Source organism: Sorex araneus, chromosome 6 (genome assembly GCF_027595985.1).
Source record: "Sorex araneus isolate mSorAra2 chromosome 6, mSorAra2.pri, whole genome shotgun sequence".
Classification (NCBI taxonomy): Eukaryota; Metazoa; Chordata; class Mammalia; order Eulipotyphla; family Soricidae; genus Sorex; species Sorex araneus.
Window position 1 is genome coordinate 85,223,698 of NC_073307.1, and position 13,283 is coordinate 85,236,980.

At 59.0% G+C, this 13,283-nt stretch overlaps 1 protein-coding gene across 2 annotated transcripts in view; it reads left to right on the plus strand.

The window, feature by feature from the left end:
• PRMT8 (protein arginine methyltransferase 8) overlaps nt 1-13,283 on the plus strand; it is a 107,407-nt gene that overhangs the window by 85,393 nt on the left and 8,731 nt on the right. The window contains exon 8 of one of the 2 annotated variants that reach the window (XM_055141228.1): nt 6,400-6,550. In XM_055141228.1, the coding sequence (XP_054997203.1) occupies nt 6,400-6,550 (151 nt within the window). The remainder of the gene's footprint in view (nt 1-6,399; nt 6,551-13,283) is intronic. The other variant, XM_055141229.1, reaches the window with a different exon arrangement.

The following is a 13,283-nucleotide window of genomic DNA, read 5'->3' on the forward strand; positions in this document are numbered from 1 at the left end:
TAAGAAGCCAGTCCCTGGAGCCGGCTGAGCCTACATCTGTTCAGGCTCTTGCCTTGATGGTGCGGGAAAGAATTCCCAGGGTGCCAGGCAGGGAGCTCAAAGGGCCGGAGCCCAGGCGGGTGGCCTGGTTTGATTCCCAGTGTAATACGGTCCCCTGGGCCATCAGTGACCTCCCAGCACAGAGCCAGGAGCAGCCCCTGAGCGCTGCTGGGTGTGGAAACACACAAACCAAACAGATTTTGGAGAAGACAGTGCAGCAAAGAGTTTTATTTAGAAACAGGAAAGAAGAGACAAGAGAAAGAACTTCATCAAGAAAAAGAAAAGAATTTACAAACACCTTGACAGGTTCTTCGGCAGGTTCCAGGGTGTAACGTGCAGAGCTGTTTCGGAAGCTGATTTTCAAGTAGTTTATTAGGTTTTTTCCTTCTTCCAAGCTGTGTTAATGTGGGCTGAGGGTTGTTGCTAAGGAACTGTCCGGGAGAAGGACTTGAATGGACAGAGTCTGGTATTTGTCCCGAGCTGGGTACAGGTGATTTTTCCAGGGGAGGGGTGAGGAGGGGAGGGGGGGTGCTACCTGGCAGTTCTCAGAGCTCATTCCTGGCTCTGTGCTCAGGCATCATTCCTGATGGGGCTCAGAGGACCATGTGGGATGGTGGGGATTGAACCCAGGTCAGCTGAATGCGAGGCAAGCGGGCTAGTGCCCTGTCTGCTGTGCCATTGCTCTGGCTCTTACAGATATTTTTCTTCTAAATACATTTTGCCCCTGCAAACATTTCTTGATTTTTCTAAGTCCTATATTTTGCCTCTCGAAACATTTCTGATTTTGTTCTGTTTTAGGGCTTTCAATCATTCCACACCTGTGTTGACTTTTTTTTTCTTTTTGGGTCACACCCGGTGATGCCCAGGGGTTATTCCTAGTTCACGCACTCAGGAATGACTCCTGGCGGAGCTCAGGGGACCCTATGGGATGTTGGGAATCGAACCCGGGTTGGCCTCATGCAAGGCAAACGCCCTCCCCGCTGTGCTATCTATCGCTCCAGTCCCAAGTGTTGATTTTTTAGCTCCCTGAAGTGTACCACCAGGAAGCCCCTTCCTTGCTGCCCACCTCACTTTAATCAAATGTTCCAACATCCCACATTGGAGTGACCATCCAAGTGCCCCTTCGTCTGCCTCCCTTGGTCCCCAGGCCCCCCTACAGAGAATCATGGATCGAGTCCAATCTCTCCAGCCATTTGACAAAATGCTTTCCCTAAGTATGTCAAATTCCACAAAACTACTGATATTTGATTTTTTGTTTTTTCAATTTTAGGAAGACATGAGTTCATAGGGTTCAGGCTATTCTTTTTTTTTTTCTTTTTGGGTCACACCCGGCGATGCACAGGGGTTACTCCTGGCTCTGCACCCAGGGATTACTCCTGGCAGTATTCAGCGGGGGGACCATATGGGATGCTGGGAATCAAACCCGGGTTGATCTTGTGCAAGGCAAACACCCTACCTGCTGTGCTTTCGCTGCAGTCCCTCAGGCTAATTTTTTAAGTTAAAAAAAAAAATCCGGGGAGCAAGAGTACAGAGGGGTAGGGCTTTTGCCTTGCATGCAGTTGACCCGGTTCTACCCCGAAATGGTCCCCCAAGTCCCGCCAAGGTTCCCAGTGGAGACTTCCAGGGCTCTCTCAGGAAGGGGTGCAGGCCAGTGCCCACCTGTCGAGGTCCTGGCAGCCCCGCCCCCCGCCCCAAAGCTGTGGCCCTGCCTCTAGCAGGACTCCACCATCTGAGGACTGAGTGCCCCGAGCACTGACAGTAGTGATCCCCGTGCGCAGAGCCAGGAGTAAGCCCTGAGCACTGTCAGGCGTGGCCCCCAAAGAAAACAAAACCAATCTGGGTTCAATCTGTAAGTAACCATCAGCCCGTCCGAGCTGGGGGCTGAAACTCACGTACCTCTCTGCCTGCACGGAGTCAAGGACGGAGGTCTGGAGTCAGGGGGTGGAGATGGGGGTCTTGAGGGGCCGGCACAGATGGCTCTCAGCTGGGAGGGGGAAGAGGGGAGACCCTGGCTTCCCTGAGATGCCCCAACCTGCTCCCTAGTATCACTGTGGCCTCAGAGGTCTAGCAAAAGCTGCAGAGAAAGGGGCTGGAGTGATAGCACAGCGGGGAGGGCATTTGCCTTGCACGCGGCCGACCCGAGTTCGATTCCCAGCATCCCATAGGGTCCCCTGAGCACTGCCAGGAGTAATTCCTGAGTGCAGAGCCACGAGTAACCAACCCCTGTGCATTGCTGGGTGTGACCCAAAAAGCAAAAAATAAATAAAAATAAAAAAGCCGTGGAGACCATCAGATCTGTGTCCAGGTGCCACCTCTTGCCGGAGAGAGCTTGGATGCATGTTGAGCTCTGGTTCTCCACTGCTGCTTCTCTGTTTATGAGTTTGCCTTCCCCAGGGCAGAAATCCCAGCCAGTGGGGGCCGTCTGGGCCCGGGGTCACCGTGATCCCTTTAGGAAGCGCTGGGCGTTGGAGCTGGTGACCTTAGGCCGGCTGAGCAAGCCGTGAAGCCCAGGAGCCTTGCCGCTGCTTCCAAACGAGCCTCTGTGGGGTCGTTGGCCACGGCGAGCAGATGTGTCTCTGTCGTTGTCTACTCTTCCCTCCTGTCTACCCCCAAAGCCTGGGACCAGCCCCGGGTGTGTGCCGCCCCCAGCAAGCTCTCGTGCGGGGAAACCTACAGTGCAGGCTGAAAGGCCGCAAGACGGGGTGCAGCGGAAGGAACCAGGCAGGGCAGCGCCAGCTACCCAGGAGGCTGGGCATGGGCTGGCTCCAGCGGGGATAGAATTCCTGCCAGGGCTGGAGTGATAGCACAGCGGGGAGGGCGTTTGCCTTGCACGCGGCCGACCCGGGTTCGATTCCCAGCATCCCATAGGGTCCCCTGAGCACTGCTGGGAGTGAATCCTGAGTGCAGAGCCAGGAGGAACCCCTGTGCATCGCCGGGTGTGACCCCAAAGAGCTAAGAGCACTGTAGCACTATTGTCCCGTTGTTCATCGATTTGCTCGAGCGGGCACCAGTAATACCACTGTGAGATGGGCTGGAGCGACAGCACAGTGTGTAGGGCATTTGCCTTGCATGCGGCCGACCCGGGTTCGATTCCCAGCATCCCATAGGGTCCCCTGAGCACCATCAGGAGTGATTCCTGAATGCAGAGCCAGGAGTAACCCCTGTGCATCACTGGGTGTGAAGAAAGAAAGAAAGAAAGAAAGAAAGAAAGAAAGAAAGAAAGAAAGAAAGAAAGAAAGAAAGAAAGAAAGAAAGAAAGAAAGAAAGAAAGAAAGAAAGAAAGAAAGAAAGAAAGAAGGAGGAAGGAAGGAAGGAAGGGAAAGAAAGAAAGGGAGAGAAAGAAAGAAAGAAAGAAAGAAAGAAAGAAGGAAAGAAAGAAAGAAAGAAAGAAAGAAAGAAAGAAAGAAAGAAAGAAAGAAAGAAAGAAAGAAAGAAAGGAAGAAAGAAAGAAAGAAAAAGCTGAAAAAACACAACTAAAAAAAATTCCTGCCAGCCGTGTATGTGGTCGGGGGGGGGGGGGGGGTGGCTGGTTTCCGGGCCTGCCCTGGTCTGGCCCTGGCACCTGATGTCACCTGCTAGCCTCCCCCGCCCCGCCCCGGGCTGCACCCCAGAACCCTCCTCCCTCTCCCCTCCCGGCCAGGCCAGAGCTTCCAAACCACCCAGGAGCAGCGGGAGGATTGCTAGGGGAGCGCCTGGCTGGCCAGCCTGCCCTCCCCCACCCCAGCGGGGACGCGGTGACCTTCCTCTCTCTGTGTCCCGAGACCGCAGAAGCTGGGCTGCTCTCCCTGCCAGCCGGGGCACCGCGGGCTGCGCTCGCCCTAATGTGCTCGGTGGCCGCGCCGGTGCCGTCTTGCTGAGCCTGTTGGGAAACACTTGCCCTTCTTCACACTCTTAATTGCTGTTTTCATCCCCATTAACGCGGGGGGTGACACTTTATTAGCATTAAGCCTCTGTTTGGACCAGGCTCTGCTCCGACACAGCCTTGGTGACATTCCCTAGCTGTGGGGAGAGCGGTGGCGGTGGGGGGGGAGGTGTTTGGTGTCTTCCTAGGGGGACCTGACCCCACGGGACCCCCGAGACTTCTCGGGGCTGCCTGAGGCCATGCCTGGACTCCCCGAGGGTCGCTGTTGCAGGAGGGACCCCCCAGGGAAGGAGCCTGGGCCCTGGGGGGTCGGGTCACCAGACCTGCCCCTCTGGGGATTCGGGCCCATAGTGGGGGGCGGTCCTGAACCCAGAGGGGTCAGTGTTGACGTAGCTTTGGCCAGGGCCGTGCCCAACTCCTGTCCCAAATGACCCATTGTCACCCTGTCAATCTGTGGTGGCTACACCCAGCATGTAGGGGCCACACTTGGCTCAGGACCGAGAAATCGCCCCGGGTGGTGCTGAGGGGACCAGGGGCAGTGCTGGGGTCAGACCTTTGTAGTGTCTCAGCCGCCCTAATCCTTTCTCTTTTTTTGCGGGGGGTCACACCCGGCGATGCTCAGGGGTCACTCCTGGCTCTGCACTCAGGAATTACTCCTGGCTGTGCTCAGGGGACCCTATGGGATGCTGGGAATCGAACCCGGGTCGGCCACGTGCAGCTTTGCCCCCCCCACCCCAGTTCTCGGGACACCCGGACACTATCCTCAGCCTGCAGGTGACCTCCCGGCTCTTCCAAAACACTCAGGGCCGACTCGCCTCCTTCCCACATTCTGCAGAGGGGCCCATTTCCCCCAAAGCCAGTCAGACGCCTCTGGGGTGTAGGAAGGGCAGCCCCGTGGGGACGGCCCCCCACGCCCGGCTCCCTGCCCTGGTCCCCCCAGGGAGAGGACACTGCCCTTCCCCGTGATGACCCTGCCCTCCGTCGCCTGCCGCGTCCCCAGGGAGGCCCAAGGGCACAGATGGCCTCGGACCCTCTTGGCCTTGCCCGTCCTCCCGCCTCAGCCCCCACGTTGGAACATACCCGTCCCTCGTGGTTGTTAGTTTGGTTTCGTTGGGGGGGCCACACCTGGTGATGCTCGGGGCCGGCTCCTGGCTCTGCGCTCCGGGGAGGGGGTGGCAGGGCTCGACCCTAGGAGACAGGCGGCGTGCCCCTGGTCCCATCCCTCCGGCCCCACGTTTCTCCCTTTCTTTCCTTCCTGTGGAGAAGCAACAACCCGTGCATGCCTGTTAGAAACGGCCGCCCCTGGCGCAGCCCCCGGCTCGGCTCCTTGCCGTCCCGACACGCTGGGGCCATGGAAACAGCCGTGGTGGTCCGCCCAGCCCCACGCGGTGCGCCCCAGACAGGGCCAGGGCAGGGGCACGGCCCGAGAGGGGGAGGGGGAGAGGAGCTGGATGAACAGACAGGACAGACCAAGGCCGCCAGCGGCTCCAGGGCCTCTGCAAGGGCCAAGACTCCGTGCACTGCAGCCGGGCTTGGGTTTCTACCCGCTCAGAGAGAGGGAGCACAGTGGATGGACACCTTTGGGCGGGGGGGGGGGGGGGGAGGGGGGGAGGGGCAGAGGTTCCCGCACAGGCCCGCAACCGCCAAACAGGGTCTTCTGGCTCTCACTGTTCCTGGCTGGCTGGCGATTAGCTTGCTCAGTGGTCCCTGACATGCTGCTTTTGACATAGTCACTGGACATTGCGTCCGGCTGTTGGAGGAGGGAGGGAGGGAGGGAGGGAGGGAGGGAGAGAGTGAGGGAGGGAGGGGAGAGGGAGGGAGGGAGGGACGGAGGGAGGGAGAGAGGGAGGGAGGGAGGGAGTCGCTGCCCGGAAGCCAGGGAGGGGCCGCCTAGCACTCATGGGCTTGGGTCAAGTCTTGGGGGCTCACCCTCGGCCCCAGCTGTCCATCCCCGTAGCGCCCCCCAGCTCCTGAAATGATAATTTTTTCATTCTGGGGTTTTGTTTGTATATTTGTTTGGGGGCTACACCCAACCACGCACAGGGGCTTCCTCCTGCTTCTGTGCTTAGGGATCACTCCTGGCAGGGCTGGGGGGTGGGGTGGGGGCATAGAGGATGCTGGGAATCAGACCTGGGTTGGCCACGTGCCAAGCAAGAGTCCTGCCCGCTGTACCATCTCTCTGGGCCCCGTCTGGTTTGTTTGTTTTTCTTTTGTCGGGCACCCGAACAGGGCCAGGCCCCTCAGACTCCTGAGAGAGCTCCATCAAGCAGTGGGGCGGGGAGCAGGGGACCCTCACCCCTGCCCCAACCCCCCCGACGCCAGTGTGCATCTCCTGCGCGCCCCTCCCCCCGGCTCCTTGTGCCTCTCCCCCGTCCACTCTTCCAGGGCTCGGAGGCCTGAGCATGCTCTCTCCAGCAGGGTCGGGGACCCGGGGGGTGGGGCGGGTCTCGGGGTGTGGGGACGCCCAGCGCGAGGCTCGCCCTGTGCTCTGGCTGCAGGAGGTGGATATCTACACGGTGAAGACGGAGGAGCTGTCCTTCACGTCTGCCTTCTGCCTGCAGATCCAGCGCAACGACTACGTGCACGCTCTGGTCACCTATTTTAATATCGAGTTTACCAAGTGCCACAAGAAAATGGGCTTTTCCACAGGTGAGCTGCAGGGGGCGCCCTCTCCCCTGCCCCTGCCCCCCCTGCCCCTCCCCAGTGCTGGGCTGGGAGACAGATCTTGACTGGCAGGCTCGGAGGAGGAAGGGTGAGGGGGGCGGGGGAATGGGATGAGGCTGGGACCCTGGGGGGGAACCCCAGCCCCCCCACCACTCACGATCTCGAATGACTGTGTGACTGAAGGGAGGGGGGCTGGGGAGACCCTGTCGGCTGACCCCACGCCACTGCGCGTGTGCGGGGACAGAGGGGCCTTGTCTCTCTCCCTGTGGCGTTTCTTGGCAGGTGCCACGTGTCCCTCCAACGCCTGGATCCCCTTCTTCTCCTCTGGTTTTGGTTCTGTTTGGACTCTCCCCATCCCGTCCCCCCCACCCCTGCAGTGGCTCTGCGCTCAGGGATCACGCCTGGTGGGGCTCAGGGGACCATAGGTGGTGCCGGGGGTCGAACCCGGGTTGGCCGTGCACAAGGCCAGCTCCTTGTCCATCGCTCCGACCCCACCTCCTTCCTTTGCTTTGCTCACCCCACTTAAATCCCCCATTTGTCCCCAGCCCTGCTCCCCAGAGACCCACCTCCCTCCCCCCTCCCTTCTTTCAGGGATGCTGGGCCTGCTCAGAGGGGTTCCAGCGCCTGAGCCCTCCCCCCATGCCCCAGCCTCCATCCTTACACCCACCCTGTCTCCTCACTGTCCCTCACCCATGGCCCTGTTCCTCTGGGGGCCTTGGGGGCCTCTGAACTGGAAGAGGGGTCCAGAGCCTCTGGCCCATTATTTCCCCAGTGTGGTGGGGTGCACCCTGTGGGTGCGTGCTGGGTGGGGGGTGAACCCACAGTCTTGTCACCCATCAGAGGTGCCCAGACGTTGGGTGCCCCTCCTACATACTCGATGTCCACTCCTGCTGCCCGGGTTGGCCCCAGAGGGAACGCGCTACTCCCCAAGGCCTCTGCCTGCCTGCCTGCCTGGCCACCCCTATCTCACGGGTGGCCTGTGCCCGAGTGTCCACGGGGAGAGAATTTCCAAATCTCCACTTACTCTAAATATATAAATAGGACTGGAGCGATAGCACAGCGGCAGGGCGTTTGCCTTGCATGCGGCTGACCTGGGTTCGATTCCTCCATCCCTCTTGGAGAGCCTGGCAAGCTACCAAGAGTATCCTGCCCTCACAGCAGAGCCTGGCAAGCTCCCCATGGCATATTCAACATGCCAAAAACAGTAACAACAAGTTACTCACAATGGAGACATTACTGGTGCCCGCTCGAGCAAATCGATGAGCAACAGGATGACAGTGATACAGTGATTTATTTATTTATTTATTTATTTTTGCGGGGAAGAGGGTCTCCCAAAGCAGTGTGTCTGGGGCTGGACACCTGCCCGGAGATTCTCTGCCCACCCTCTCTGGGTTCAATGCGAGGGGCTGGAGCATGCGTGGTTGCTCAGGCCCAGGGTTTAGGGGCCCTCCGGGGCGGCCGGGGGAGGGGGGAGGACCATGTGGGGCTGGGTTCGAACTGGACTGGGCTGCTCGCATGCGTGTGCCTGCACCCCTGCCCTATAACTCGGGCCCTGAGTCTCCTCCTCCCAGGACGCCAACTCTCCCAGGGAAACTGAGGCACCGGGGCGAGCAGCTGAACTGCGGGGTGGGGATCCGTCGGCCCGTCCTGTGTCCCCCGTTCCCAGGGCCCCGTCAGCCGTGACTCCACACTCACTTCAGGTCACACGGCCCACTCCCTCCTGAGGGGTCAGGCTTAGGGGTCCCCCCGGGGGGCCCCTCAGCCGCCTGCTTTGGTCTCTCATGGGGACGCACCACGTGGTACCCAGGAGCACGGAGGAGCCGGAAGGCAGGAATCTCCCGCCGGGAGAGCGAGTCCTCCTACCCCAGCCCTCGGAGCAGCGCCGCGCACACCTTCCCGCCTGCCTTCTATTTGGGAATAATTAGAGGCTTCCAGGAAGTCACCGAAATAACCTCCAGAGCTCGGGAACCTTTTCACCCTTCGCCCCTCGCTGGCTCTTACATAAGCGCAGTTCCAGCACAACACCTGCCTTTCAACACCCAAGCCCAGCTTGCTTTGCGCTCTGTCACCCTTCGTACTTTTCCTTTATGACTCCGAGCTCTGAGCCCCACAGAGACCGTCCCCACCCCCACCCACCTCTTTCTCCTTTTGAAAAAAAAACAACGACACACAGGATTCCGGAGTCAGGCTCAGAGCCCCGAGTTAACATTCCCTACTTCTTGGGGTACCGCAGGCGGGATTGTGGCTCACGTATTTCTGTACCTACCCCAGGTGCCTCCAGCCATGGGGAAATCAGGGAAGCTGGCCCCCCACCCCCCAGCCCTGCCCTGCACCCTGCCCCCACCCCCCACCCACTCGTCTGAAGCTCTGGGCCACGTGTGGACACCCCCTGGGGAATGTCAGAATGAGGGTCTGGGTGTCAGGCATTCGAGTACCCGAGGGTCACATCCTCTACTGCCTGATCCCCCTGATTTGTGGACCAAGGGGGCAAGAGACCCTCCTGATCCTTCATGGGGCGGGGGGGGGGGGGGACAAAGCCTTTCCCCAGTGTCTCCTGGAAACCCCGCCCATGGTCTCCTGATTCCTGTCAGCCCGCCGGCATCCCCGGCCCTGCTTTTGGGAAAGTCCAGAGAGCCCCAATGGGGTCCCACAGATGCTGTGAGCGTGGACCCTGGGGGAGGCAGCAGGCGAGCCCCCCTCCACCCCTGCCTCCCACCGAACTCCCCCAACCCGGGGCAGGAGTGGCCAGAGCCGAGGGAGTTTGACTCAAACCTTGAAGGGTGGGGGGTAGCAGGGGGTGGCAGGAGGGGTCTCAGGGGGTGTCTGCAGGGTCATCACGCTGTCCCATGGGGCCCTTTCTGCCCTCGGCCCCTCAATAAAGCCGGCAGGCCAGTGGCCTTTGCAGAAACGTCCAGGCTCTTTCAAACTCCAGCCCAGGGGTCAGCTAAGGTTTGCTTTTCCCGGGGCGGCCAGCAGACAGCGGGTGGCTGGGCTTCCAGCCCCTGCTCCCCACTCGGACTGACCCCTCCGTGGGGGAGGCGGGTCAGCAGCAGCCCTGGGCAGCCTGAGCCCCAAGCCTGCGATAGATCCCGCCCCCCAGCATCAGTTCCGCCACCACCCCCGAGTCCCTCTTCTACCTCTCCTGGGTCCCCAGACTCTCCCCGGGGTCCCAGGAAAGGGGACCGGGAGGGTAAGGGGCATCTCTGAACTCAGAAGCACTGAATCTAGAGCCTTTGGGATCATCCCGTTGCTTTTTTTTTTTTTTTTTTTTTTTGCTTTTTGGGTCACACCTGGCAATGCACAGGGGTCACTCCTGGCTCTGCACTCAGGAATTACTCCTGGCGGTGCTTGGGGGACCCTATGGGATGCTGGGAATCGAACCCAGGTCGGCCGAGTGCAAGGCAAACGCCCTCCCCGCTGTGCTGTCGCTCCAGCCCCCCCCCCCCGCTGTCTCTTCGCAGCTGTGGGGTCCTGCCCTCCTGCCCTCCGCCCAGCTCCCAGGAGACCAGTGCTCCCACGCTCCTGTTTTCCCCTCTCCTCTGCTCGCAGCAGGGGTTCTCAAACGGGGGCTCCTTGGAGGAACCGTGGCCCCGTGGCTTGGGGGTGTGGCCGGGTTTTCCCTGAGCTGCGCCCAGGAGGCTGCAGGCTACAGGCCCTCCCTCCAGGAAACAGCTTGAGAACCCTTCCCCCCGCCCTCTTTGTCAATCAGATTATGGCAAAGGGAAAGAAGGCTGGAAGCTTGGCCTGGGGCCACTCCCTCCCCACACCCCCACACACGATTCTCTCTCCACGCTGAGCCAGGTGACCCCAGGCATCCGGGCTGGCGTGATGCCTGCTCGCCCCCTGGGTGCCCTCTGGGTGCGTTTCTAGAGGATGATGCAGTCATCACGCAAGATCTTTCAGGGCTGGGGCCAGAGCGATACGACAGTGGACAGGGCACTGACTGTGCATGCAGCTGGCCGACCTGGATTTGAGCCTAGGCACCCCGGGAAGGGGGGAGGTCACCAGAGTGACCCCTGAGCACGGAGCCAGGAGTAAGCCTAAGCACCCCTGGGTGTGTCCCCACTCCCCCCAAAATTTAACAAAAAGCTGTCCGTGCACTAGCGTGGCTATACCATGCTGCAGCTATACAGGGGCCACTGCGGAGGGATACTCCATGCTCCGCGAAGCATTAGTATTGATTTGTTCTGTTTTGTGGCCACACCTCGCTGTCATGCGGGGGGGTCATTCCTGGCTGTGCACTCAGAGATCCCTCCGGGGGGCCTCCAGGTACCATATGGGGTGCCGGGGATTAAACCGGGGTTGGCTGTATGCAAGGCAAGCCCCCTGCCTGCTGCACTGTCTTTACGGCCCCTGAAGATAGGTTTTATAAGGCAGCACTCTGGGACATTCCTCCAATAGAGAAGGGGACAGGGCGGGGGGTCTTGGTCCAGCTGCTTCCTCACGCATGCCACGGGCAGCGGATGCCCAGAGTTAGGTGGAACCTGGAGGCTTGGATCATGCCCTTCCCTAATCGTTGCCTCATGCCCAGTCACTCTGCACTGACTGATTGAATAAATCAGTGCCCACCCCACCCGCTTCAGTAATTCATTGCAAAATATCACTGACTAGGACAGGAGCGATAGCACAGCGGGTAGGGCGTTTGCCTTGCATGCGGCTGACCCGGGTTCAATTCCTCTGTCCCTCTCGGAGAGCCCGGCAAGCTACTGAGAGCATCTCGCCCACACTGCAGAGCCTGGCAAGCTCCCCGTGGCGTATTCGATATGCCAAAAACAGTCACAACAAGTCTCACCATGGAGACGTTAGTGGTGCCCGCTCGAGCAAATGGATGAACAACGGGACAACAGTGACAGTGACAGTGACAGAATGCAAATAGCAGTGTGATATCAGTGTCCTGTTATTATCGGAAAGTCAACAGATTCGTTGCCGTGAATCGTTATCGATTCTGATATCCACTTTAGCAGGAAATGCATTATGAACAGATAGCATTTATAATTAACCAAAGGAAAGGAATCCACCCGTAGTCACCTCACGCGGTTCCGAAGTTCACCGCCAGATTGCTTCCCTTCTGCCGGCAGGCTCCCCCACATCTCCCCACCGCCCCCCCCACCAGGCTGCTTCTAGAAGCCCCTCGCAGAATTTTTATGCTCCTCGCCCCTTGTTATTTCCCAAGAGTTTTCACCCTGGGCCTGTGGATACCTCAGCACTGCACGGCGTGGCCCCATCTCATTCCGCACGGCCCGCAGAGTGCAGCCTGCTGTCTGTGGACCCCTCCCTGTGGCTCCCAGCTGGTTTTCCCCAGCTCTGCGCCACCGCGTCGGACCCTGGGGGAGCCTTCTCAAGCACGCCGCGTGCAGCACAGCTTGGAAGTGAACCTGGTTAATAGCCCTGGCATCTCCTTCCTGCAGCGTGAAGCTGAAGCCATGGCAAATGGGCACAGAGTCCCAGGGCTCCGAGCCGTGCCAGTCTGCAGTCTCTGCTGCTGCCCGGCCCCCACACCCCGGCACATCAGCAGTGGGGTGGGACCGGAAGTGGGTTCTGACCTCCAGGGGACTGCGGTATCTGGCCCGGAGTCCTGCTGTTTGGAGGAACCAGTCAGAAACCACACTGGAGATGACCTTGAGTGACTTTTTTTTTTTTTTGCTTTTTGGGTCACACCCAGCAATGACCAGGGGTTACTGCTGGCTCTGCACTCAGGAATTACTCCTGGCAGTGCTCAGGGGACCCTATGGGATGCTGGGAATCAAACTCGGGTCGGCCGTGTGCAAGGCAAACGCCCTACCCGCTGTGCTATAGCTCCAGCCCTGTTGAGTGACTTATTTTCTTGACCTCGAGCTCCCTGGTGCCTGAAAGGACACAGCCGCCCTAGGCTGCCTGGTTACCCTCTATCTGCTTTTCCAACCTATCACACAGGAACCTATTCTCAGGCCTGAAAAAGCTCCTGCATTCTCTCTCCAGCTGGTGAGCAGGCCAGAGAACAGTACAGCGAGTAAGGCGTTGCCTTGCATGTGGCTGACCAGCATTCGATGCCCGGGGCAGAGCCAAGAGTAAGCCCTGGGCACAGCCTTATGGCCCCAAAGCCAAAATCAAAAGCAATCAAAATGGATAAGTTCCATCGGGAGTGTAATAACAAATTTACAGGTAGCACTGTAGCACTGTCGTCCTGTTGTTCATCGATTTGCTCAAGCGGGCACCAGTAACGTTTCCATGGTGAGACTTGCTGTTACTGTTTTTGGCATATATTATACGCCATGCGGGCGGGATATTCTCTCTAGTTTGCTGGGCTCCCTGAGAGGGACAGAGGAATTGAACCCGGGTCGGCCGCGTGCAAGGCAAACGTGCTGTGCTCCAATCCTAAATTTATAGGTCACTGTCACTGTCCTCCTGTTGCTCATCAATTTGTTCGAGTGGGCACCTGAAGTTTATAGGTATAAAAATAAAAGTATTACGTTCCAAGAAGACCTCCTAGCCACTGAGACATTGGAGAATAAACAGAAAGCCAGCCAGATCCTACTGACCTTTGTTCCTTCAGTCTCCTGTGAGCCCCCCTCCTCATCCTTGGTCATAGTTCCTACCATAGTGTCTGGCGAGCTACCTTAGTCTCTTCAGACTTGGGGTATAGGATGTATGTTAGAGGATGGGAGGGGGCCGGGAGATTTGTGTCCATCTTGGTGGGTGTGTTCCCCAACTTTAGAAGCAAATCGGGCCCATTCAGACA